Source organism: Stigmatopora argus, chromosome 9, assembly GCF_051989625.1.
Source record: "Stigmatopora argus isolate UIUO_Sarg chromosome 9, RoL_Sarg_1.0, whole genome shotgun sequence".
Taxonomy (NCBI): domain Eukaryota; kingdom Metazoa; phylum Chordata; class Actinopteri; order Syngnathiformes; family Syngnathidae; genus Stigmatopora; species Stigmatopora argus.
Genome location: NC_135395.1, coordinates 6,312,473 through 6,339,117, shown reverse-complemented (window position 1 = coordinate 6,339,117; position 26,645 = coordinate 6,312,473). Strand labels below are relative to the sequence as shown.

At 41.2% G+C, this 26,645-nt stretch overlaps 3 protein-coding genes across 6 annotated transcripts; 2 read left to right on the top strand and 1 right to left on the bottom strand.

The window, feature by feature from the left end:
* Nucleotides 1–5,520: 5,520 nt before the first annotated feature.
* Nucleotides 5,521–10,352, top strand: gpr101 (G protein-coupled receptor 101). The gene has a single exon (XM_077609203.1). The coding sequence runs from the start codon at nt 6,618–6,620 to the stop codon at nt 7,938–7,940; it is 1,323 nt and encodes a 440-aa protein (XP_077465329.1). The 5' UTR covers nt 5,521–6,617; the 3' UTR covers nt 7,941–10,352.
* Nucleotides 9,950–20,982, bottom strand: tm9sf5 (transmembrane 9 superfamily protein member 5). 2 transcript variants are annotated; one of them, XM_077609201.1, is made up of 18 exons: nt 20,677–20,982; nt 18,190–18,257; nt 18,009–18,102; nt 17,806–17,933; nt 17,592–17,721; nt 17,346–17,473; nt 17,053–17,167; nt 16,903–16,982; nt 16,719–16,824; nt 15,768–15,818; nt 15,327–15,459; nt 15,130–15,249; nt 15,001–15,058; nt 14,673–14,832; nt 14,265–14,416; nt 14,083–14,194; nt 13,764–13,935; nt 9,950–10,902 (listed from the first exon to the last, which is right to left on the bottom strand). In XM_077609201.1, exons 1-18 carry the CDS (start codon nt 20,812–20,814, stop codon nt 10,835–10,837), a joined length of 2,013 nt encoding a protein of 670 aa, XP_077465327.1. In that variant the 5' UTR covers nt 20,815–20,982; the 3' UTR covers nt 9,950–10,834. The 2 variants fall into 2 exon arrangements, with proteins under 2 accessions (XP_077465327.1, XP_077465328.1); XM_077609202.1 differs by lacking the exon at nt 15,768–15,818 and having other exon boundaries at nt 20,677–20,981.
* A 137-nt stretch (nt 20,983–21,119) lies between these two features.
* rbmx (RNA binding motif protein X-linked) lies at nt 21,120–26,583 on the top strand. 3 transcript variants are annotated; one of them, XR_013303269.1, is made up of 10 exons: nt 21,120–21,409; nt 21,504–21,628; nt 22,743–22,849; nt 22,932–23,091; nt 23,173–23,304; nt 23,507–23,621; nt 23,727–23,849; nt 24,065–24,165; nt 26,304–26,397; nt 26,482–26,583. XR_013303269.1 is itself a non-coding variant. In XM_077609726.1 (9 exons), the coding sequence occupies exons 2-9, from the start codon at nt 21,520–21,522 to the stop codon at nt 25,090–25,092; spliced, it is 1,155 nt and encodes a 384-aa protein (XP_077465852.1). In that variant the 5' UTR covers nt 21,120–21,409; nt 21,519; the 3' UTR covers nt 25,093–25,399. The 3 variants fall into 3 exon arrangements, 2 of the variants coding, with proteins under 2 accessions (XP_077465852.1, XP_077465851.1); XM_077609726.1 differs by lacking the exons at nt 26,304–26,397; nt 26,482–26,583 and adding an exon at nt 24,785–25,399 and having other exon boundaries at nt 21,519–21,628; XM_077609725.1 differs by lacking the exons at nt 26,304–26,397; nt 26,482–26,583 and adding an exon at nt 24,785–25,399 and having other exon boundaries at nt 21,121–21,409.
* Nucleotides 26,584–26,645: the final 62 nt, after the last annotated feature.

Genomic DNA, 26,645 nt, shown 5'->3' with positions numbered 1-26,645 from the left:
TAATCAGTCAACAAGTGTCCACTACTGTTTTCCTCTGTGCCACATTCCCTCTTCAGGAATCCTCGCCTTTATTTCGTCATTGGTTTCCACCATGCAGTGGCAAAACGTTACAAAACATATTTTATTACACAATTTAAACAGTTATGGATCTGTGTGAATCTTGATAATAATTTTTATTACTCTTTGACAAGAGTCTATCATTTAATTAGTTTGTAAAAATTCAATATAGTGGGACATAAAGGGAGGAAAAAAAACTCCTCTAAGGAGCCTCCAGATTGTGTTCAATCCACTGATGTGTGACGTCCATTGGAAGAGGAACGGGAGGAGGGGGGAGCCGTCAAAGAGAATGACTGAATTAAAGTGGTAAGGATTGCTCTCTCTATGGCACCATAACATGCCTCCTATGTCCTCAAATAATTAGATTGAGGCCTTGTGGGCTGGAGTGTCTGCTCAAAATGGAAGGAATGACCTCGCCACTGAATGTGAGCCCACAATGTTAAAAAAAAACAAAAAAAAACAAAGGAAATAGAAAAGAAAGACAACACTCTATTTTCTTATACTTGAGGTTTGTTGTCTTTTGTGGTGAGTATGTCTATTCAGTATTAGCGGCCCCTCTTTGTGGCCCTAGCCATGAATACAGGGAGGGGATGTGTCAGTCGGTGGCAGGTAGCCTTCATTGCAAGTTAATCTCCTGAAAGAAGCTTGTTATAAAAAGGACTTTTAAATTCTTTAAAAGCACTTCTCGCTCTCGCCTCTTTTGTCCGCTTGAAGAGCGCGAGTGCGCGGCCGGCGACAATGGCAGCCAAGCGTGGCGGAGTAATCACCTTTCTGGGGGAAAACATGAGTAATTACTTCTAAACTGTTTAGGCTTGGGAGACAACCACTATTGTGCTAGGAAATGGAAGGCTGCCTTTGGATGGAGTCACGTTCGCTCTCAATCTGTTTGTTTACAAAGATTTTTCCTTTTGCTGCATGCGCCACCATCGTATATGGGCATGTGATGTGTGTGTGTTTGAGTGTGCGCACACTTGATGGTGTGCCTGCAAGCTTGACCCAATTTTTCACAGAAAGACAGGACGCTATCAACCATAAGGAAAGTGTTCTGTTTTAAGGTCAGCTTAAGGTCAAGTTCATTTCTTTTCCCACCACTTGTTGAATAACTTATTCCCAACAACTGTCTGTTTCTGTACAGTGAAAGCATAACTACTGTTTATCTTAATTCAGTCTTCTTACAAGTTTCAACTAATGAAATTTAAAGCTTTTTAAGACCACTTAGAACAGAATTGAATGCCAAAAAGATGGAAATTTCCAGCCCTACCTCACCCAAAAAATCTGTAACTCCTAAAATGTCATCAACATTTTATAGACAATTTCACACAATGCAGGCAAAATTCAAATTGAAGGCATTTTAATCATACCTCAGGTGATCAGCTGACAAAATGGTTCCAAGAGAATTGTACAGTTTAAATATTTAGTGACATAATATTGTGTCGTCTTATTTCCCAAAATAAAATATATTTTTTATTTCTCATTGTTTTAAGAATGTTTTTAAGAAAGTGGAGTTATAACATCCTCTTATAGAAATAGCTTGATTTGCTTTTTCATATTGGCCCTAATTATACATTCATTAAGCGGCCCAGTGGACGAGTGGTTAGAGCAGGGGTCACCAAACTACGGCTCGCGGGCCGGATCCGGCCCGCCGGCACATTTGGACCGGCCCTCTGAACAATACCAGAGACGCTATGTTTGTTTTTGTTTTTTTGTTTTTTTTTTTTTTTTTGGGATGCAGCCTGCCGGCACATTTGGACCGGCCCTCTGAACAATACCAGAGACGCTATCGGATTTATTTTCCTATTTGGCCCTGAGCCCACAAATCATCCCAGTGAAGCGGGCCTTCGCATTGCTCCTTTGGTGACACGCGCGGGGAGAGTGTTTGCCTTTGATGGATGCGGGCATTCCACCGTTGCATGCGTGAGCAGAGTGTTAGCGAGACATCTGGACGATCGCAGGTGAGGGCGGAGCCCTGGTACCATCGCTATTGCGATGCTATTCAAGCATATAAAAACTGCAACTTGAACCTGTTTGAGAACGGAATAATGGCGAAAAGGTTAGTTAAGAGAAAAATTGATTCAGAATGCAGGGTATTTAACCTGCAGTGGACAAACGATTATTTTTTTGTTCAATGCAAAGAAAAGGCTGTTTGTCTCATCTGTCAAGAGACGGTGGCAGTATTCAAAGAATACAATCTTCGCCGGCACTACGAATCCTGTCACAAGGACAAGTACGATAGCGTGCAAGGCCAAATACGAGCAGACAAACTCTCAAAGCTAAAAGTTGGACTATTATCTCAGCAGACTACATTTCTACGCCAAGCTCAGCTGAACCAGGCATCCGTTCGGGCCAGCTTTCGGGTTGCTAAACTGATAGCAAGCAACGGTAAGCCTTTCACTGACGGAGAGTTTTTTAAGAAATGTATGGATGTTGTCGTGGAGGAAGTGTGTCCCGAGAAGAAAGATGCATTTAATGCCGTAAGTCTGTCGGCGAGTACAATCACCAGACGCGTTGAAGAAATCGGGAATAATGTCTATGCCCAGCTGCAGCAGAAGACAAAAGAATTTGACTTTTTTTCATTAGCACTGGATGAAAGCACGGACGTGCAAGACACAGCGCAACTGCTCATTTTTATTCGTGGAGTTAGCGCAAACTTTGAGATATGCGAGGATCTGGCAGCCCTCCAAAGTCTCAAAGGGACCACAACGGGAGAGGATATTTTTGACAAAGTGTGCCAAACCATGGAGAAGTTGGACCTGGACTGGTCAAAGCTGGCTAGCATCACGACTGACGGGGCTCCTAGCATGGTGGGCGAAACTCCCGGTTTAATAGGACGCATGAACCGTGAGTTGGAAAAAAGGGGTCTCACCGCCCCGCTACGAGTCCACTGCCTAATTCACCAGCAAGCACTGTGCTGCAAAGTGTTGACGTGGGATTCTGTAATGAAGGTTGTGGTGTCGTGCATAAACTTCATCAGGGCAAAGGGAGAAGAGTGTGCATGGCACAACAGAAAGTTAATGTTCCATGGCTTTTTTTCTATGAAGAACCCAGAGAGAGTTATTTAGATATTATTTATTTCATAAATAGTGTTATTTATTTCCTGTTTTTTCTGTGAATAACTCAGAGAGGGTTATTTAGTTATTATTTATTTTATTAATATTGTTATTATTTGTTTCCTGACTTTTTCTGTAAAGAACCTGGAAAGGGTTATTTGGTTATGTGTGGCTTTCTGGAAAACAATGCATTTTTTAAGCTCCCCTACGATCGTCACACTTTTTCTGTTACAAACTGACACCGGCCCCCCATCAGAGAAGGGAAAAGTTATGTGGCCCTCACAGGAAAAAGTTTGGGGACCCCTGGGTTAGAGCATCAGCTTGACAGTTCTGGGGTTGAGCGTTCCTTCCCAAGTGGGTCCCCGCAGTGTGGCTCCAGCACCCCCCACAACGCTGGTGAGGATAAGTGGTTCGGAAAAAGAATGAATGAATATAGTTTAATTATACAAATGACAGTTTTTCAAGTGAAAACTGATCAGGTTGATCCGTTTCTTTGTCTGTCACAATAATGGTCATTTTAATACTAATATTGAGGTGCTGATGGATGTATGACAACCAATTGATGGGATAAGCAACCCTGTTATCCCCAATACTGCACAGCATTTGATAAAGTTTTGTGGCTTTAACATTTTCTGTGTTTTGTTTTATTATTATTTCGTACCTATACCAATAATTTCAGTCTTCAAACAGCTTTCCATTTAAATTTTTTGGACGAGGGACAAAATCAGAGTACCAAAAAAAACCACAGCCTGGGATTGAACCTTAGATGACAGAACTGAGTAATAATTTTGAGTACGTTCAAACAACATCATTCATTACGTTAGTATACTGTTCCAGCACTACTCTATGCATTTCACAGTATCCTCGTATGGCTGTATAGTCAAGTACAGATTTTTTTTAGGTACAAACTAAAATTAGCGCATAGAGGATTATCCCCCGGTGCTTTATAAACTTGGCAGGCCCAAAGTATTCCACCAGGAAAATATTTGTAAGTATTTATAGGGGGAAAATCACAATTAGGCTAATTAGTATTTAAATGTTTAAAATATATAAATGTGGGCGACCCGGTGACTGATTGGTTAGCGCGTCAGCCTCACAGTGGGGGACCTGGGTTCAAAAACAGGTCGGTCCACCTGTGTGGAGTTTGCATGTTCTCCCTGGGCCTGCATGGGTTTTCTCAGGGTACTCCAGTTTCCTCCCACATTCCAAAGGCATGCATGGTAGGCTGATTGGACACTCTAAATTGCCCCTAGGTATAAGTGTGAGCGTGAATGGTTGTTTGTCACCTTGTGTCCTGCGATTGGCTGGCCACCAATTCAGGGTGTCCCCCGCCTCATGCCCGAAGGTAGCTGGGATAGGCTCCAGCACCCTCTCCCGCGACCTTAGTGAGGATAAAGCAGTTCAGAAAATGTAAAATGAGGGTGCTCTTCTGAGACTTTTGTCAGTTGACAGACCCGCTTATCAGCCCGTTAGCGCCACCGACTGAAATTGTCCTTCCACTGCAAAGATACAAATTAAAAAGTGACAACGCATTTAGTTTTTTCATTATTATTATATGTTTTTATTTTTTATTTTTTGCATGTGGTTTGCAAGTGCTCCTCTCTTGCTGTCCTGTGTTTCATCTTATTGACCAATAGGTGTCAGTGAGTGGCAGGTAATGAATGAGGCATTTAAGCATCTGAAGCACGCTACTGGTCTATAAAAGAGAGATCAAAACGACACTACGTGTCATTTGCAATTTAAATTTCACATCAAAAGGCTTTTTTGATGGATTGGAGATTAAATTTAGAGAACATAAACGGCTCATTAGAATAATAGCGGTTGGGACACCAACGTCTACTTTAAATTTGTGCTGGAAATCATTTTTGTTGCACTTTTATGGCTGAGTAAACGACGATTTTTCGATGTAATTGAAGGCGAAATTGACCTTTTATCCGTTTTGACTGGGCGGGCTGGCACCAAACCTCCCGGTCAAATTTGATTTGACAACTATTGTCGTCAATGGCAGCCAATGCCTTAAGTTATTAAAAAAATAAACTCAATGCCGTCAATGTATTGCGATCAAAAGCAGTCAGTGAATTAATAGATGGTAGTAAAGACAAAAATAATGGTCAGTAGGTGGCTGGTCAAGAGCTAAACTGCCAGTAGAGGGCGCTAAAGCGCTTTGATTTATATTGAGGAATCACTTCAACTTCAATTAGGCTTTCCTGAGTAGGGCAAACTAATTTAGAGAAGGTATCTGTAATTTTGATATTACTTTATAACTTTAATTCCAATTTTATTTCTTTTGTTGCACAAGGGAGAATAACAGAGCACAAACTAACTACAAGGCGGGGGTGACGTTTTACAATCTGAAGCGTCAGACACGGTAACAAAAAGGGGGGAGGGAGTGAGGGGGTGCATCTTGAATGATGGGAGGGGGCTGGCTGCCGACAAATTTGCAGCTCGCATCACGCAGGTGTCCTCGCCCGTGACACCTCGGCGACACGAGCGGACCGTTAAGTCGGCAAAGCGGATCCGATCTGAAATATTTGATGAGGCATGAAATCCCAAAGAGGAAGGATGTGCTCGTCTGGATGAGAGACCCCCCGCAGTGGCGGAGACGCGCGGCATCTGCTCGCTGCCATCGACCGGAGCTCCGAAATGGAGGCGGGGGAGCTCGGGAGAGGAGCTTGGGGGGGGTTTGGGGGGATGAGATGAGGAGAACCGAGCTACCGAGCCCGAACCCGTAGCTTCAACGTCATTTTTGCAGGGGATAAAGACGCGCGTGTGTGGTGGAGTCTCCATTGTGGACGTTTCTGTGTGGGCTGCTGCTGCAGATGTGGTACATGAAGGCCCTTCCCATCTGGATTTTGCAACGTGGTTTTTGTTCTTACATGATGTGGATGGAAATGTCGAACTGAGATTCAAATCAATATTTTACACCGCTGGTTCCTGTTGACGTTGTTGGACAGAGGTGATCTGTTAATCCCAGGACTGAAAAACAGACATTCAAGTGCATTTTTAAAGACAAGATGTAAATGTTTAGGTTGATATATCAATCCAAAGTGAGAAAAAAATGCTGTAACCTGTGAGCATTTGCATGTTTGTTTGTTTTTTTAATGTGGGGTCTACGTGAAGGCCTTTGAACATGGATGACAAACACGATGGACTATTTTTACATACCATTCGTCTCGTTTGGGGAACTGATTTTTAAACTGAATTATTAATAGCGCAGATTCCTGCTGCCATTGGGGTGAAAAAGTGGGATCGCCATTGATGTACACGCAGGGCCACGCATTAGAATTCCCTCAAACAACTGACTGTTTCATTTGACAGTGTACAATAATTCCAGAACATTTTTTGGGGGATTTTGTCCAAAAAATGTCTTGTCTTAAATTCTTTGGTTAACTGGATTTTTGGGGAGCCTGTAAAAGGAAGTGTCTGAAGAGAGTGCAACATGCAAACTGAGAATTCACCGCTCAAAATGTAAATGTCATTCACGATGCACTTCAAACAGGCCGGGTGACCCCAATGATGCCAAGCTCTCAGGCACCCGCCCTCGACCCCAATGTAACGGGCGCCCCTCGGGATTTGGACTTTCCCGCACAAGATCCAGCATGGGGCTCCGCCGCCGACTGCGTGCTCAAGATTGCGCTCATCTCCGCGATCGTTTGCGTGTCTTTGTTTGGGAATGTCTTGGTGTTATTGGTTTTCCAGAGGAAACCTCAGCTCCTGCACGTAGCCAACCGTTTTGTCCTTAATCTCCTGTTGGCCGATCTTCTCCAGACCGTGCTGGTCATGCCCTTCGCTATTGCCGCCACTGTACCGGGGGTTTGGCCACTGGATGCCCGAATGTGCCAGGCGTTGGTGGTGCTCATGCATCTTTTTGCATTTGCGGGCGTCAACACTATCATTGTTGTCTCCGTGGACCGCTACCTGGCCATTATTCACCCTCTGTCCTACCCCACTAGGATGACGCCGCACCTGGGCACGAACCTGATCGTCTGCACCTGGGTGGTCAGTTTCTTACAGAGTACGCCGCCCTTATATGGCTGGGGCGCCATCGACTTTAACCACCATCACAAGGTATGCTCAGTGGTCTGGTCCTACAGCGTGTCCTACTCGGCCGTGGTGGCCACCTTCTCTTTCTGGCTCCCGGTTCTCGTCATGCTCGGGTGCTACTGGATGGTATTCCGGGCGGCTCGGAGGCAGAATGCCCTTGTGCACCCGGTGCAGACTCGATCTGAATCCCAGCGTTGCCCTCAGGAATTCCGAGGGCAAAGCAATTCGCCGCCGCAGCGGGCAAGCTCACCGGATGGCCCCCCCTCAGCCAAGGGGTACCCGACTCGTGCCAGGCACCGAAGCTTTCACTACCACTGTAAGGCTGCGCGTGTCGTCTTTGTGATCATGGCGTCATATATCCTCAGCATGGGACCCTACAGCATACTGACCACCATATCCACGAATGCCAGAGCAGATGTACCGGCGTGGCTTTCGTCTTTGGCTCTGGTGCTCTTCTTCCTGCAGTGCTGCCTCCATCCGTACATCTACGGATACATGCACCGCAGCGTTCGGAAGGAATTCCACGCATTGCTCTGCGGAATCTTATGCAAGCGAGGACAGAACTTGGCTGCAGAGACCTGCCACACTACAGCTGGACGAGGGCGCGCCGGGGTGCACCCTCACTTGCCCAACCCAGCCACCAGGGTCTTTCCGCTGCAAACGTGGGAGGAGTGCACCACGTCTTCTTCGCCCACTTTCGAGAGAAGGTCGAGGAACAGCCGCAAGGAGACCACCATCACCAGCGTCAGTTCGGATCAGGAGCCCACCGTCCAAAACAAGCAAAGCACATAAAGGGGTCAACAAGTTGGACTGTAAAACGAATGCACGTGTAATAGGCCACAGGTGCAATAAGCACCCACAGACTCCTTGAATGGTGCAATGGTTTTATTTTAAAACTGAATTACTAGATTACTACTCTATACACCATCTTACATTTGTTTTCGACTCTCCTTGCACCCAACCAGGTGAAGAAAGAACAATAGAGTCAAATTTGTAAAAATCTATATTTGAGGTCACCCTCCCAATGAATCCTAATTTAAGGACATTTTTACACCCACAATGATTTTAAGAAAAATTGCAATGGAGTATTTTAATTCAACGCTGACACAAAAGTTTTGTCTGGGGAAATCTGCGGGGGACCAAAAATGCAAAAGGGCATGGACACTCCAATAGTGCTGTCATCCAGGGTCTTGTCCAGACTTGTCTTTCTCCCTGCTGTGTCTCCGGCGAACCACACATTTCTGAGATCCTGGGTTCAGATCCAATTTGCATGTTCTCCCTGAGCCTGTGTGGGTTTTCTATGGGTACTCTGGTTTCCTCCCACATTACAAAAAAATCATGCATGGTATGATGATTGGACACTCTAAATTGCCCCTAGGTATGAGTTTGAGTGTGAATGGTTGTCCGTCTCCTTGTGCCCTGCGATTGGCCGGCCACTGATTCAGGGTGTCCCCCACCTCTGGCCCAAAGTCAGCTGGGATAGGCTCCAGAACCCCCCACAAGCCTAGTGAAGATAAAGCAGTTCAGAAAATGAATGAATGAAAAAAAGGACTTTTCTGCTGTTTAGACCAGTAAATCATGCTGTACAGAAATTTGAACAGTTGGACATTACAGTATGTACATGAGACTATTATGATATTTTAAAAGGAACACTAACCATTTATTTGCAGGAATGAAACTGAACACTGAATATTTCTTTACTGAGACTACTTCTCCAGGCAGTTGTAAATGTCTGCTGTTATTTGCTCAAGTATATCAAACTTTCACAGCGTACCTGTTCACCGTAAATATTTTTGCCTCTAGCCAGTCAACTCAGCGTGTTTGGAACAGAGCAATATTTGTACCGTGATTGGAATATTTCTGTTTAAACCAGTGAATGTTTCCCTTCAGTGCAACTCTAACTGGATCCAAAGCGCATTTTTGTGGGTGGCTGTGCACACAATAGACTATCAGCTGTACAGAAAAGGTTACTTATTTTCTTCAACATGAGTGTAAAAAAAATAAGGAAGAGATTTACATGTGTGACATATAATTCCTCATCCTTAGAGTACAAAAATTGAAATGGTGATTCGGAAAGCTAATCAAACCAAGGACCAGCATGACCTTTTCTTTTCCCATTTGGAAAATTTTGAACCAGTCTTGACTTTTTGTGCAACTCATCAGGCAGTTCTATCTTTTTTTTAATTGCCTGTGAGGTAAATGTGACAGTTCCATTAAGAAAGTATTTGTTATGGTGCAAGATCTCTGAGTTCTTGAAGTGCTGAGATTAATGCATGGTTTACCTTTTAAAATATGTTTATTAGTGAAAAATTAGTTAATTTTTAACAAGATGTGTCACTTCAGTTTCCTGTCATGAAGGCATTGATGTGCTATTTTAGCTGAAAACATAACTGAAAAAATTATTAGAAACTAATTGAAGCAGTGTTTGTAATCCCCATAATGGGACTATTAGTTTGAAAGAAAATGAAGCAGTTTGAATATTTTAATGTTATGAACACAAGCCTTATTTGCTCATTCGCAATTTTATTGCACACTTGTACATTTAACCAAAAACATTGTACTGTTTTTAAAGGTGATTTTAAAATGTATTTTTGTGATTTCACCACTGTTTGTTGAATAAAGGTTTGATAATATTCGTGTTTAAGTGTTAAATGTGCTTTTATAAAGAAAAAAAAGATTAAAAAACAACCTAATTGTGTTCTACTTGCATTGTTTCTTAGTTATTAGTGCCACACAATGCCCTTATTTCACAAGGTCACAAAATGTAGTTCAATAAAGACGGTTGTGGGTAAGACAAGGAGTGAGGGGTGAAAGTTGCCTTCATTTCCAAACCAGAGTAAAAACAAGAAAATACATCATTATTATTCCATGTTGATGAGTATACATTCAAGAGCCTTATACAAAGCGTGATGTTGTATTAATTGGATATATTTGCAAACCATATCACCGTGAGTGACGACAATCCCAGAACCCCTATGAAAGCAAACAGTATCGCTAACAAAAGCAGTTATTCAATGAATTCACAGATGCTTCTCATTTGAATGAATTAAAAAGATCTGCCATTGTGCAACAAGCAGAACTCCGTCCCGGTCACACCTTTGATATAATGCAAATGTAGAAATGAAAGAAAGAAACACATGGATCAGCAACAATGTCAGTGTTTTATATGCCTTCTCAACTACAACACAGGCTGATATAGTTCAGGTATTAAAGCCCTAAAATGAAAACAGAAAGTATTGAGCATTCATTCCTACGCTCGGTCTATACAATATATGTACAAGCATTTTCTTTCTCTATCTTCACTTTACAGCTTCAAAAAAAAAAGCATTCTCTGAAACGGGATGGGAAAATCAAAAACAAACAATTGGATTTTCTTCCCAAAAAAAGACAACGTTGATAAAACACTTCATTTTCTTTTGTATTTTTAAAAATCCCACTGAAACAAAAATATTGTGAATGCCACCAAAGCCCTACATTAATTTATAACAGTGCCGCTTTGAATATTATCAATTGAGAGTGAACGCAAAAGAAAATGAAAAAAGGGGCAGAGGTGTAAAGCACAAAAAAGGACGGGCTCAGCTTTTGGGGTCTTGTCTGATGAAAGGCGGGTTTCGCATCTGGTCCTTTCAAAATGTTGCCGTCACATGGAGGGCTACAACAGTCTCTATTTCGCCAACTCTTGTCTTCTAGTCCACCTTGACCACACTGTAGATTTTGTTTACAAACCAGAAGCATGCAAAAAAGCCGATTGTGCCTGAGGAAAAGGGGAAGAAAAAAAGATTCAATACCATTCCACACATTAAGCCATAACCATGCATCACTTAATTCCATTTGATTAAAAAAAAAGGAAAAAAAAGTCTCATCACTTCTTCACAAGCTTTGTCCAAGCGTGAATTAAGTTAAGATCAGAGTTGGAGACGGGACGAAAATAGACATTGGAAAAATTGTGAAGATTAGGATTATTTTGCTGCGAACGCGGAACGCAAGGAGGGCGAGAGATAACGTTTTTGCTTGGATTATTCCGCAATGATCATCTTTTTGACATCTCGTCCTCTTGCCAAGCAGCTTCGTCTTAAGATAATGTCGGTGTGTTCTAACTTTTTTTTCGATATGGCAAATAATCTGTGAGAAATGAGGGTGACAAGATGTTCAATTCATGGTGATGCACATGTAGGCTATCTGCAAGTGTTGTAATCCTGAGTCAATTACTAAACTTTGACCTGTGCACCGAGAATTTGGTCACATTAGCAAACAAACCTTACAAATAAAGATGTTGTCATTTCAGTGCTAGTGAATGAATGAAAAGATGAAAAGGAAAAAAGTTACTATGAATTACAATTTCTTAAGATTAAAATAAAAAAAAAGCACTGTCATGAGAATTTAGTCATCTTTTTCTTATCAAGGGAGCAAGTGATTATAATGGATGAATTTAAAAGAGTAAACGTATTTTGAGTAAGCCTTTTTAAGGAGTCAAATTTAGGTGACATTTGGTCATAATCCCAACTTTATTCTAACAATCAACAAGTTATATTTTTATAGGGCTGTCCAAACAATAGTTTTGATAGCCAAATTATCAATTATTTTTGCAATTACTCGTCTCATAGACCACATTTACAGTTAATAGGCCTCTCAAGATAACGCCTTTTGTGAGCATTATATTGTCTCAATTTATTGCCAATATCCGATATTAAAAAAAAAATTTTTAGAACCAAGCGACAATGTACACTCTAACCCTAACACACCAGCCATTTAAATGCAATAAATGTGTTGTTCGTAAATAAAACAAAGTACAGTAATCCCTCGAATATTGCGGTTAATGTAGACCAGACATGGCCGCAATAATTGAAAAAGTAGGTTCACCCCTATTTAAAAAAAAATTGTAGCACGAGTGGCTTCCGCATACGAGTTTCAGCGTGAATTTTCACATTTTTATGAACTTTAAAAAAAAAAGAGGAATTCATTGGTTTCAGAACTTGTTTTGTAACTAGGATTTTTCGTAAATACAACACCATTTTACATTGAATGAGTCTAATTTGCTTCACAAACTTTAATAATAGCCACTATAAACGCTTTAAAAATGATAAAATTATACCAATTTTGTATGAAATGTGCAAAAACAGAGCAAAATGCACCAAAATCGTAGCGAATATAAATTTAACAAGGAAATGTTGCAAAGCATGCTGTAGACTTCACTTTTTACAGTGATCAATCAAGCCATAATTACTAGTTATACTATTCCAGGAACACCTACGTCGAATAATCTTTATAATGACACTCTTTACAGCCAGGAGGCGCACCCATCAGTCCTTGCACCCGCGAATGCACCATGAGGAGCATCACGTGGCCAAATGGTACCAACGTGAGTTTTGATAGTGAGAGATTTGCACTAGATGAACCCATTCAGTGAATGTATGTTTGAACTGAGGTGATTTCAATGTGTTATTGTTTGGTTTCAGTGCTGTGGTGTCATTTTAATGGCCAATAAATAGTTTACTTATATTTTTGCTCTGTTTTTGCATTCATACACACATTTGCATACATATTTCATACAAAATAGGTCTAGCTTTATTTTTATAAAAGGGTTTGTGGGGTAGAATTGGGGAATGAATTGCAATTGTAAAATGTGACTCTACTTGGGAAAAATTCAAGTTAAGAAACCCCTTACAGAACTGATAAATTTCATAAGTAGAGGTACCACTGTAATATGAAATTGAAGAGGTGATTTAAACTTGGGGTTATGATGTCAAAGGTCACAGACACGCGAATTTGACTGCTTAGGCAGAGATCTATTTTTTCACAGTGCTCCTCCAGATTTGATAATCGATTAGTAGACGATTCGTGGGATGATTTGTGGCTACACTTTGAATGAAGGCTATTTAAAACTACCTAGAAAATAATTTACTGTCTATTTCAGGGACCATTTCGAAACAGGGGCTTTTGTGCGCGTCAATAAAATTGATTTCATCTGCTGCCAGCTAAATGTTTCCTAATTTTGGATTGGAATAAATTGAAATTTTTCATTGACTCTTGAAGATTTTTCTGACACAATTTACACTATGCAACACATTTTAAAATTAAATTATATTTAAAACGAAGACACCTTTTTAAGATACATTGTCATGATTGATTTTTACGATTGTGGGAAAACGTATAGAGCTTTAGCTCCGAAACCACTGGAATAAAGGGCACCAACACGAAACAGAGGAATGAAGTCGAACTGGCTGAACAGTGTCAATCAAAAGGGAGAGGAAGGATCTATTGAAAAGATAGATTACTTGACAACGCCCTATATAGATTAAGAAGCGAATGGCTTAACGTGAAGGATTTTTTTTAGTAGTGCTAACCCACTAAAAAGCAAACAACATTGTTTGACGAAAGTTGAAAGTACTTCCTGGTGTGATCATTCTTTTAAGACCAGGATGGAAATCCTGATAGGTTACATGTATTGTAAATACTCATGACACACCCCATTTTGACTTTGACAAGAGCCTGCTGTGAAGAGTGGCTATGAAATATTTTTTTTTATATTGATGAAATTATTATTATTTTTTTTAAATTACCACATATAAATGCTTTACATACCATAGAACAATTCATTCATACAAAATGACTCACCGGTGAAGAGGAAGAAGATGAGGACCATGATCAGGGTGTATCCAAAATAAAGGAAGGTACTTGCTGCGCCGATTATTTGCAATTTAGAGAAGAAATAGTGAACGGCGTATACAAACAAATAGACCGCAGTGAAGCCGCTGGTTAGGAAGGACCGCCACCACCAGTGGTAGTCCTGCACACACCCACCACAAAATCCTGTTTTCACGAAAAATACTTGGAAGTTTTTATAACAGTTGAAAAGTTGAATATGAACATACAGAAAGTTTAACTGATTGTTCAAATACGTCTGAAGTTAAGTGTAATATAGTTGTGTAGGTACCTCAGCGCATAAGTGGAAGTAGCAGAGCAGAATGGTGGCCTCGGAACATGTGATGAGCAAAATGATGAACACCAGAAAGAGGAAGCCGAACATGTAGTACATTTGATGGGACCTGATGAGAAAAACACAATTTCTGAACCTGAATCTTTAAAAGTAGATGAAATCATACCATGCTTGCTTACCAAATGCTGTTGAGGATGAAAAACAGCTGGATGAAGATGCAGCCAAAGGGCAGGATTCCACCCATAACAATACCCGGGATAGGTTTGGTGAAGAACGACTGCTCAGGAATTTGGCGAGGAATTTGATTCGTTCTCACTGGTTGCTCAATTGCCTGAGTGTGTTAGGGTGAAAATAGCAAACAAATATGTCTGGGATTTAGGAAAATAGAGGATTTTAAGAGATGTTTAATGTCTAATTCACTAAATGCTGATCCACTCTTGTGGTTCCTTATGAACTCATGTTTTTGTTTTTATATCTCTCTTCCTCACTATTGCTGATATTCCCTTCCAACACACCCAGTCAAAATGGATGGAAAGTCTACTGCTGTCAAAGCATCTCAGTGTTCTGTGTTAAAACCTAATACATACGGGCTTCTTGAATCCAAAGTAGGCTCCCACGAAGGTGAGTGGCACAGAAATTCCAAACCAAAGAGCCAATATGGCCACCAGGGTCCCGAAGGGGATGGCCGCCGAGGACCCCTCCACCCAGAGGATCAGGTTCATGAGGAAGAAGTCGGCAAACACAATACTGTGAAAGAGTGGTGACAATATTAGGACAGAAAGAAACACGCTTTTATTCGTTGAATATATAAACAGGCTGCGAGATTAAAGAAACCTAATACATAAGTTCAGTCTTTCATTGATTTGAGCTGGAGGTAATTAAAGGACGAGAGACATGTTTATTGAGGGAACGAACCCAGGACACAGGAGTGCTGTCAACAGGACGTTTGTCTTCCACTTTTCACCTCCAAAAGCTACAAAGACAAAAATAAATCACTATGAAATCGACATTTACTCATCTAAAGCTTTCGCAAAGTCTTCTTACTCTTGTAAAGGCGTGCAGACACGTAACCAGCAGGCGTTCCCAGCAGGACCCAGAGGACCACAGCACACGTCATGAGAGCGCCCCTATTGGCTGGGGACAAGAAGCCCAGGCAGGCCAGAACTACCGCGACAAGACAGTCCCTTGTCAGTCTCACAATGTGCAACAGACCCTTCACTTTCAAGTAATAGCGGTCTTACAGAGTGTGATGAAAGTCATGATGAAGATCTGCGTCCCCTGTCCAAGAAATATGGACAGAAGCATGCCTTTCCGGGGTGGACGGAACACATCACCATGCACCTGCTTCCATCCGGACTCCTCCTGGGCATCTTCCTGCAAAAGTGACACGGCAACTCAACAGAGCATTCCAAACAAAAGCGGTCAAAAGATTTGCACCAGCCACCACGCAGTGAGCTGTTCCTGGCAGTTCCAAACCTGCTTGCAAAGCAACTCAAGGTCAAGGCGGAGAGAAACAACAAAGCATTGTAAAATTTGGTGTGCTACAGATCCAATTAGTTTCAACTTTATAACTGTGCAAGTCACTCTTCCATAGTCACACCACATTTTACATTCATTCCTTCAATCCCACCCAAACACTTAATTGAAGGAGAACAAGAGCGTTTGCTTTTGAGCAGGCTTACATAATAAGGATTGGATTTCGGCTCAGTCGATGGATGCTTTATCAAGTGTGCCTGTGAAATGTGACAACACTTTCAAAGACTTCAAGTATCTCACACTACAGAATTCACTAATAACTAAGTGTAAAAACCCTCGCCTTCAGGATATTTGTAGAATTTTGCTTTTGGGGATGGCCTACTGCAATTAATAAGTCTTGGCTGAAAGGTTTACATGTATGATGACATCAAAATTAGCAAGGGGAGGAAAAAGTAAGACAAACTAAAGCCAGCAAGAGAACTTCATCTGTCTCTGCCTTTCACAAATAATGTGCTGGACTGTATCGGTCATTTTATGTCAAAATAACGATGTTACAAATATATATAATTTTTTTTAAATAAGACAGCTTTCCCTTCATCCTTTACTTTTTATTGACATTCATCAGACCTGTGATTTTTAGTCTAAAATATAGATAAAAATATCTACTAGTATTTGTAAAAAGTTTTAATTTTTAATACAATATAATGGTATCGTGCCCAGTGATTGGCTCACAACCAATTCATGGGGTAATTAGCCTAGGCATAATTAGCTAATTAGCTGGGATAGGCTCCAGCAGCCCCACGGCCGTAAAGATAAGAGGCACGTAAGACATAAATATTACGCTAGATTAATATTACTAATGAATAATAATATAACATACTGAGTAGTTGATCAGTTACAATTCTTCATTTGTTTTCTTGTGGACAGTAATTTCCAAATGTAAAATCTATTCAATGTGATTTGTTTTAATGTATTTCTTTGTGAGAAATGATTTCCAAATAAAGACGCCTTGTGTTTTCACCAGCCCTCCCTTTGATTACATTTCAGCTTTGAGCTTAGAACCTTTGAGAACTGTCCATACACATTAAAGAAGCCGTTTGGTGTACTACTACTCTCTTGAAGCTTAGTATGACTGCAAGTGTGGATAATGCATGTACCTGGTCCACCTGATTGTATCTGGCAATGTCCTTGTGCAGCGTTCTCAGCATGATCATGGCCACCATGCCAGACAAGAATAGCACGATAACTAGGGAGTTCATGATGCTGACACCGTACACAGAAGAATACGTCTTAGAAACTCGCCAAAATTGAGCAAATTTAATATGAAGCACGTAATCCTACCTGAACCATTGGATGTTTGTGTGCGGCATAGAGACAAGGATGTAGTCCCACCTGGAAGCCCATTTGATCTGATTGTTTTCCTGTGCAAGATTAAAAGGGATATTTCGGAACCATAATATATGTATCGTATACATTATTACAAAGACTTACCTCAAATGTGACAGAGTAGGTGTAAATGATTGACAGGTCATTATCAAACTGGCTAGGGACCTCCATTGGGCGGAGAACATCGCAGTTCAGTGTACTCTCACTTCCGTGATTGATACTATTGAAGGGGAAAGAACAGACTAAATATACATACCCTTGTCATAAAAATGATAAGATTTACATTTCAAAAACATTTTCGGTCAATGATTCCAAAAAACAGCTCTTGTCAATTAATTTTGATGATAAGTTGTGGGTTCCTTTATTAATTGTGACACCCTTAACATCAGTCGTTTTACCTTTTGGGCTCCAGTGTGGCAGCAACCAGGCGAGCACCCGTCCATCCATCGGCCTCCCCGTTGTGGTAAAAGATCTTGATGTCAACGTGGTTGAAGACATAAAATGTCTTTTTCTTATTGAATTCAGCCTGAACATGAAAAATTGAAACTTTTTTTTAGTTTTGATATTGTCAAGCACTTCAACACATGGTGTCCGGAAATGCAATTTGGCTTAAAAATATATATTTCGGCAATAAACTAGGTTACGTTAATAACACAGGCATCCTTGGGTCGTCCGTCAGCAGTAACAAAGCAACCAATGGGAAAGCCAGGGTTGCAGTATTTCTGGTTGTCCTCCACATCATAGCACCAGGTGACAGGCATATTGTCAATAATCCTGAAACACCAGAAGTTATCATTGAAATAGCTTACTTTTTTAAATCAAGTAAGATAATATCAGTAAAAACTGCTCTCTACAAACCAGTGGTGCTGATAGTTGAGCTGCATTCCCATTTTGATGAATTCCAGTTTGGTTGCATCCTCTTGGCGGTCCTTCTTGTACGTCTTTGTGCACACTTCTTTGCACTTGACATCTTGTTTAAAGTTAAACTGTGAAGAGGGAAGTGAACTCACCTTAAATTGGGAACAGATTTAGACGGGGTCAGGATTTTTGTTGAGACCCACCTTGTACGGGGAAGACTCAATTCGTTCACCGAACAAAACCTGCCCGAGATTCTCTGAAGGCCTCATTTCTTTGGCATCCTTGCAAAAGTCAAATCTATTAAACAAATGTATCACATACGATTAGGGCAGGGATACTTCCTTTGCATGCAGGTTGAAAGACAGCATAAAAAGGATAACTTACACATCATATTCATAAGGCAAGACAGACTCGACAGAATCCAAGCGATTGACAAACAGCTGTATCTGTGTCTGCAGGGAAGTAAAATGTGAATATCAGTCATAACTGAAGTACAAGATCAGCTTGCCAGCTTGTTGCAAATTGTATAATTAAATTGGACATTGAAGTGACTGGTTGAATTCTAAAAGTTCGCTAGACTAGGGCTGAACTTGAAAACCGGTTTCCTGTTTAACGTGAAAATGATACGATGATACTTTTTGACGCTTTTTAGACCATTGTTAGACCACGTCAGCAAAGATATAATTTTCTAAGAAGCTCAGAAAAAAGGTTATTTTCAATTATGTGAGTTGAAAATGACATCAGAGCTAAAACAAGGCAAAGTAACATTTAATTTTCAAAAAGGAAAGTTGTTTTACAAAGTTAGCTGTCAAACCACCTGTCAACAGAATGCATTTTTTCAGAATAATTATCATCTCAGAGTCTAAAAAAGTAAAATATCGCCGTTCAGTGTAACACAAGCAAACACCTAAGCTCACTGGATAACGAATTTCCGCAAAATGCAAGAGGTCTGTGTTCGAATCTCACAGAGTGAGGTTGCCGAGACCATCAAATCAATTTATAAGATAAATGTTACTACTTCTATTTATATCATTCATTGACTATATATTCCAGAGATAAACACTTTTTAAATGATTCCTTTAATAATAATAATAATAATAATAATAATCGGACATAGGCCATGTCGTCATTACCACAACACAAAAAAAGCCTACTTGTCATCACACGCAGAAGCTGCGTGTGACGAAATTGATGGTGCTGCTCCATAAGCTACGTTTAGTCGGCAAAAGACCTAACTAAGTGTAAGTTACGGACTTGTAATTTGTCATTCCGCTGTTGTGGATACAGGTCGCTTACCTCGCGATTACATACAGGTCGCTTACCTCTCGATTTCCGCACACTGTCTGCCACTTACCTTCCTTCAAGTCAGCTAGGAGGCGGCAGATCACCAACCAAACATCTATTCATATGCCGCAGAAGGGAATGTGTGTATGTTAGCGCGAGTTTAGATGTCTGATGGATGTGGGGAAAAAGCTATCCTTAAGCCTATTTGTCCGAGCTTTGTGGGACCTATAGCGTCTGCCAGAGGGCAGCAGCTGGAACAGATTGTGACCAGGGTGGTAAGGGTCCCCTATGATGTGCTTGGCTCTGCTGAGGTAACGCGGGCTGGCAATGTCTTCAAGTGAGGGCAGAGAGCAGCCGACAATCCTCTGGGCAGTGTTAATCACTTTCTGCATGGCCTTTTTGTCTGCCGCCGTGCTTCCAGCGTACCACACTGTGATGCCGTACGCCAGGATGCTCTCTACAGTGGTTCTATAGAAGGTTCTCAGAAGATTGGAGCCCAAGTTGTTCTTCCTGAGCACCCTGAGGAAATGGAGTCGTGTCTGAGCCTTCTTCACCACTGCCGTGGTGTTTGTAGACCATGAGAGCTTGTCCGTGACGTGGACCCCCAGGAATTTAAAGGACTGGACCCTGTCTACACATACTCCATTTATGAGGAGTGGGGCCAGATCTGTGCCGTGTTTGCGAAAGTCCAAGATTATTTCTTTAGTTTTCGTGGTGTTCAGTGTGAGATTGTTCACCGAGCACCACGAAGACAAATTGTTGACCTCATCTCTGTAAGCCGACTCATCCCCTCCTGAGATGAGTCCGACCACAGTGGTGTCGTCAGCGAATTTGATGATGGCGTTAGACTGGTGGGTGGGTGCACAGTCGTAGTGTTACCAGGGCCAGTGCAGCAGGAAAAAAGATTGCCGGGATTCCTGAATTCAACTAGTAGTTTTCCTGCGTTCATGTCTAGCAGGTTTCAATGTACGTTGACACAGAATCAATTTAACTTGGGAATTTCTCAAATCGAATCGTGGTTTATTTTGCAATATCAATTTTCAAAGGAACTGATCATTTATTATCCTGAAATTACTGATTTCCATGCATCAAAAAACATTTGCGATTCTAAACATGTGAAAAACTGAATCAGTTACTCCCATGTAACATTGTAATTTAAAGTATTTTGCGTGTTGAAAGTACATTTTTAATATATGCGCTGTTATTATTATTTCGGCCCCTTTCTCGCCGGCTTGGCCCACCATAACTAATCCAAAGTAAAAACTTATGTGTAGAATTATGAACATATATACCAATTGTAAATGTTTCAACGGTGTCAATCATTTCTGAGTTGCATCAAAATCATCCTCTGGGTTGCTATAAAATGGGTTTTCCTGCTGATTGGGTTTATTTGGGTAAATAATTCACAAAGGCTTGAGATCGTAACTGAAATATCACGAAAGAACATGCTGATTGCAGCCGATGGCCAGGGCCTTAAGAAATGCTAACGTTAGCCAGTAACGAAAACACTGATAGCAGCATAAGTTCAAAGTGTCGATTTCAGGCAAAAATCATTGAAGCAACGCGACCGTGATCAATTGTTCTTACCTGGCAATCTTCGCCACCTTTGGCATCCTCGCAAAAACTAACTGGGGCTAAACCCGGAAGATAGAACGCCGAGCTCGGGCAGAAACACGAAACTAGAGAGAAAAGCAGAAAAAAACCTAACTCTATTCGCCTCTTCATTTTATTAGAGACTCGTCAAATTTCCCCACTGCGACTAAGAGAGTTTTTGTGTCCGGGTGATTCAAATGTATCTAATTCTTGGTTTAAAAGCAGCGGCGTGGGCTAAGGTTATGCTGAGTATCCGCCTGTCGAGTCGCGAACAACCAACAGTGAACTACAGTGACGTTTCAATACTACAGTGACGTTTCAATAAGTGACGTGACGCGGAAGTCTTGGGTTCGCACCGGAAGTTGTTACTCTATTTACAGTTAGTTAGGTGGCGGTAATGAGCAAAGACGCTGGTTGGAAAACGCCAATCAAACCTAAACAGGAAGAAGACAGTGAAAGAAGAAGGGGTGGAGCTTTCACACGTTTCTTTCGAAGAGCGCTCGTTTTTCTTTTGTGGCGCGTTTCGACATTTTGATCCACATTTCCATTAAAATTACATACACACAAGGCATCGTTTGCAGCACGTCTCGAGTGGACGACGGACTTCTCGTCTGTTATCTCTAATAATATACTGACTACGTTTCGCGAGCCCAAGAACAAACAAACAAACAAGAAAGAGACGGTGCCGCGTTTATCGCCATTTTGCGTGTTCAACAACCCTAACAAGGTACACGTTATGTCCTATTTCTCCAAAATGATTTTGCATGACGCTCGCTTTGTCAAACATTCCTCTTTAATATTTGTACTACATTGTTTTGGAGGTTGGTTTTGTACAGCATGGCGGAAGCAGACCGACCAGGGAAGCTGTTTATCGGCGGGCTGAATACTGAGACTACCGAGAAGTCCTTGGAGCAGTACTTCAGCAAATATGGCAGGATTGTTCAAGGTAAAAGAATTGAATGTTAGACGATTTTTGTGCAAGTGCGTCAATTTAACATTTATTCTGTGATTAGTATATTTTGACCTGCAGTGCGCATGTAAACCACGTGACGCACTTAAATTAGCATACTAGCTTCTAGGTAACTCAAATGTTTGTCAGTCAATTCAAAGGACAAAAAGGGCAACCGTGACGAATATTATTGCTTTGGTTGTAAATTTAGTTTTTTTTTTAAATTGTTTTAACGTTGACTAATAGGCTAAAATCAGCCAGTTGTGAATCATTCTAAGAGAGAATATTTTGAGAGCAATTATTTCTTCCTAATACAAGTGTTTATCACAATTGTCTTTTACAAACGATTTTAAATTTTATAAGTCATGCAATTTGCATATGCTTATTGGTAAAACTTAAGTGTCGCGTTTTGTACCTAGCCACACCATTGTTTAAATCAATAATAACAATTAAAATTTAAATCAACATTCCAACCATACATAAATCCCATACACATCTAAAGTGTGTGTAATATTAAAATGATCTAGTTTTACAGGTGATGATCTTATTTTTAAACGCTATTATTTATTATATTTATTACTAAATGTATCATATTTTAAATACTAAATGTGATTGCAACACAATATTAGTAATATGTTGATTTGTGGTCTTTTAGTATTTACTACTTGACACATTCTTTGTCCTGCTGTTTAAAGAGGTTTTTCTTTAAACATAAAATCCACTTGCCATAACTTTGATTTGCTTTCAGCTAGGAAAACAATAAATTGGAGTACTTGCGTAATCTCGCAGAGCAATATGTTACTTTACTCCCCTTAATGCTTTCCCACCATAAACGTAAGCATCACTCTGTCAAATGGAAATTTGAAGTTGAATGTTAATTATGCCCCCCCCCCCCCCCCACACACACACACACACACACACACATACACACCATCACCACACACACACACACGCTAACATCTGTCCCCTAGTTAGGAATGGAAAAAAACTAGAAAAAAATAAACAAAGAGAAGGGATTAGAAATGAGTTCTTATTGTTGCACAATGCCTTTTTTGTTAAATATTTGATCGACCATGGAGTGTCGTCCAACTCAACCTTATTGTGTATCCAGTTCTTCTGATGAAAGACCGTGAAACAAACAAATCAAGGGGCTTTGCATTTGTGACCTACGACAGTCCGGCTGATGCAAAGGATGCAGCACGTGAGATGAATGGAAAGGTATGGATTCCTAGAAAAAAAATAAGTGCTGTACTTTTAAAGCAAGTTTGAGAAATGTGATCTCTTGTTTTGCTCTTGACAGTCTCTCGATGGCAAGCCCATTAAAGTGGAGCAGGCCACCAAGCCTCAGTTCGATAATGGGGGCAGACGAGGACCCCCATCCATGCACTCCCGCGGCCGAGGCCCACACAGAGGCTCACGCGGCTCCAGGGGAGGTGGAATGAGGGGCCCGTCATCTAGGGGTATAAATACCATTTAATTTGTGAGTTCTTAAACATTCTTGACAATTCATTTCATCTCAACTTTTTCTGTCATGATTGTAGATTACTATGATGACGATGATGACGACTACTATAAAATGTCATCAAGAGGCCCACCCATGAAGAGAGGACCCCCAATGCGCAATGGAGGTCCGCCACCGAAGAGATCAAACTCCTCTGGTCCCATGAACAGAAGTGAGTTTGACCGCTGCTTAAAGTATATTTGAACTCTTTGGCTCCCATTGACGGTGCTAGACGTACAGTCTTTTTGGAGAAATTATGCGGATTTAAGAGTTCTCCCAGGTTAAATTAATCAGAGATCCAGTCGTCCATCGCTGGCAACGACAGGTGCTGAGTTAAAGACGATGTGCTCATATTTATTTCTTTTGATTTATAGCTCCCATGTCAAGGGACAGGGACCCCTACGGTCCACCCCCTCGCCGAGACTCCATGATGTCCAGAAGGGATGACTATCCATCTCCCAGAGATGACCATTATAACTCCAAGGATGGGTAGGGGACTTTGAAGCCATTCATTTTGTATCACCTGCTCTCTTCAAACAAATAGGTTACACAATTGCGTTTGTGGTCTGATTGAATGAAACATATCTTTAACAGATACTCCAGTCGAGATTATAACTCAAGAGATTCAAGAGACTATGGACCTCCATCCAGAGATTATTCATACAGGGATTATTCCAATTCTCGAGAGGACTATGGCTCCATGTCAAGAGGTTACAAGTAGGTGTATTTAGTGGTTTAATGGTTTCCATTAGAACGCTTGCAAAGTCTGGTGGCATAGAAGCCCACTCAGCCCACCACGTAAAGGCTGCCTGCGTGTAAAGCTTGTGGGGTCCTGGGCGAAACCCTGATGTTTTGAGTTTTCAAGACTCGTTGGTCAAAAAGCTCAGGTCCTGAGTCACACGCAATCATGTAACATTTTCGACCTATTGCAGTGACCGTGATGGCTACGGAGGAGGCCGGGATTCCCGAAGTTACATGGACCGCCCTAGCGGAGGTGGTGGTGGTTCATACAGAGATTCGTTTGAGGGTTACGGTAAGATATATGCATATATATTTTGCACAGGTATCAGGTGAAAACAAAATGGCACGAAGAGGAGCTGCATAAATAATGGACCCAAAATCCAAGAAAGAACAACTCAAAGGAATCCACTTTTAAAATGTTATCATACTTTGTCGCACCAGCAAAAATTGAAGTTTTTCAACATTTGGCTGATCGGGCATTGGCAAAAGTAAATGTATCACATAATTTTATTAAGCCCAGAGTTGACTATCGTAAGGAGCCAGAAAGAGTCCCGAGAGACCTCCGCAGAATAAGTTGCCAATCAAAGCTCTCCCTCAAGGAGTTGACATCCGTAACCATCAAGACTACTGAAAACATGGAGCTCAAAAAAAAAAAAAAAGGAAAAGTGACCTCAGAAATCAATGGCATGTTGAAACCAAATACTCCTTGTGGCTGGATGTTTTTCTGCAACAAATGAGATCAATTTGGAGGTGCAATCACCGCCAATAGATGGGGCGAGTAAATATGCCCATCAGTTCAATCGATACATCACAGAATTTCAATGTACTGGGGGAAAAAATGAGAACCAAAGCTACAAGAACAAAATGTGTAAATGATACCTTGCCAATTACCTGACCCATTGACCCTGCAGGTAACTCTCGCAGCGCCCCACCTTCACGAGGTCCCCCACCGTCCTTCGGTGGGGGCAGCGGCAGCGGTCGTTACGATGACTATGGCGGCAGTTCCCGGGATGGCTATGGCGGGCGTGACAGTTACAACAGTCGGAGTGAGCCGTATCCATCTCCCCGCAGCGAGCGAATGGGTAGACAGGAGAGGGCTGCTCCCCCTGGTGATAGAGGGTACCCCCCTCGTGATTCGTACAGCTCGAACCGCGGAGGGCCACGAGGCGGCCGTGGAGGCAGTCGACCTGACAGAGGCATGAATCGCAACAGATATTAAAATGGACATGGATGGCTATCAAATGCAGATGTTAGTCTTCACGAAGAGTTCAATTGTGGGCAGGGGCCGCACAGAAAAAAACAAAAAAAAAACACCATGTCTAAATATGGATCATTCATTTTTGCTTTAAATTGTATCTTGACTTTTCCTATTTTATTTTTTCCATGTTTTACCGGCTTTTTCCCCCCACTCTTATGTAACGATATAGACTCCCAGTACTTTTTGTTATTTTTGATACATTCAGTGCTTCTGGAATCTGCAATGCCCCTGAGTTTGGAGTACCTACTCAATAAAGCTTTTAGTTGTACCACTGACCACTGAGCATCAATAGGACAAGACCAAAGGCCCGGACATAAATGCCAAAGAACAATATCTCAAGTTCTCTGTAAGGTGTAGTTGCTGAGTCTCTGCTCTGGGAAGTTCACTCAAAAGAAAAATTGGTCACTTCTATGTTGAGAGTTAGGCAATTGTCACTGTCAAAATGTTCCAATATTGTTCCCTTGGAAATGGCTCCTCCAACCTAGATCTATTCGCTGGCACGCTACGACAAAACCAAAGGCAACAACAAGCAAATGCAAGCTTCTATCCTACAAGAACCCATAGTCAACTGCTGGTAAGCAACGCAAACCTCTTTGTTTCAAATCTAAATGCCTTTCATTGTTCCTGTTTAGCAGTCTTCACTCAATGCAAGACCTTTGACCCTCAAGGACTAGAAAAAGTGGATGTCAACTTGAATGGGCCATTTTTTGACTAGCCTAATTTGTTGGAACTCCAACAACCACAAAGGAAAGCTAAGACCATTTGTCCCTTGTCACAATGAAAGTTTTCGCTTTTTAAATATTTTTCCCCTCAACTGAACCCTGAAAATTAGGATCATCTTTTTTACCAAGTGCCTGTCTAATCAAAGTACTTGTCTTAAGCGAGCAAGATTGACAAATCTACTTTAAATACCTTTAGATCATAAACCAATTGCCAGGCCTTTATTTGTCAGCGTAAAAAAATATATAAAAATGAACGTCCAATTGTCCGTTTCACAACCTTCCCCTCAACCAAAGGAGACCTCTGGAAGAATGTTGGCATTGCAACCACCAAACTGGAAAGAATTGCTAAAGTGAAGGGCTGGAGACCAAGGACCTTTCAAATAACTTGTACATTTCATGTATACAAAATAATGACAAATGTGGGAGGTTAACTTTGTCGTCCTGTTGCAGGATGAACACACTTGAAGGTAACAAACCATGATACGCACACCACCACTGTTGGATTCTCAGACTGGTGGCCTAATACATGTTCCAGCTCGCCAAGGTATTAAGACCAATCTATTAGCATGCATAGATTATATGGGCATGTATTTGTGCGTTGAAAATCTGAATGTCTGTTATCCCTTAGGGTCTGTCTATGGTGTGGGACACTTGGTTGAAAGAGTTCGGGGAACTGAGGAAGCTGAAGAAGGGCTCAGAACTTGTTTTTTTAATAAATGGTAAAACCTGACACTGCTGAATGTTTTCTGAAACTGAATTAACAGTCTAAATTTAACGGTCAAATGGCTACAT

Bases quoted from the DNA above. Each gene is read 5' to 3' on its own strand.
- gpr101 (XM_077609203.1), top strand. From the start codon at position 6,618: ATGATGCCAAGCTCTCAGGCACCCGCCCTCGACCCCAATGTAACGGGC.
- tm9sf5 (XM_077609201.1), bottom strand. From the start codon at position 20,814: ATGAAGAGGCGAATAGAGTTAGGTTTTTTTCTGCTTTTCTCTCTAGTT. The intron at 15,460-15,767 runs GTAAGCCTGCTC...TCACTTTTGCAG, and splicing joins CGAAATCCAATCCTTATTAT to GAAGATGCCCAGGAGGAGTC. The intron at 14,195-14,264 runs GTAAGCAAGCAT...TTTTCTCATCAG, and splicing joins TTCATCCTCAACAGCATTTG to GTCCCATCAAATGTACTACA.
- rbmx (XM_077609726.1), top strand. From the start codon at position 21,520: ATGGCGGAAGCAGACCGACCAGGGAAGCTGTTTATCGGCGGGCTGAAT. The intron at 23,850-24,064 runs GTAGGTGTATTT...GACCTATTGCAG, and splicing joins TCCATGTCAAGAGGTTACAA to TGACCGTGATGGCTACGGAG. The intron at 24,166-24,784 runs GTAAGATATATG...TTGACCCTGCAG, and splicing joins AGATTCGTTTGAGGGTTACG to GTAACTCTCGCAGCGCCCCA.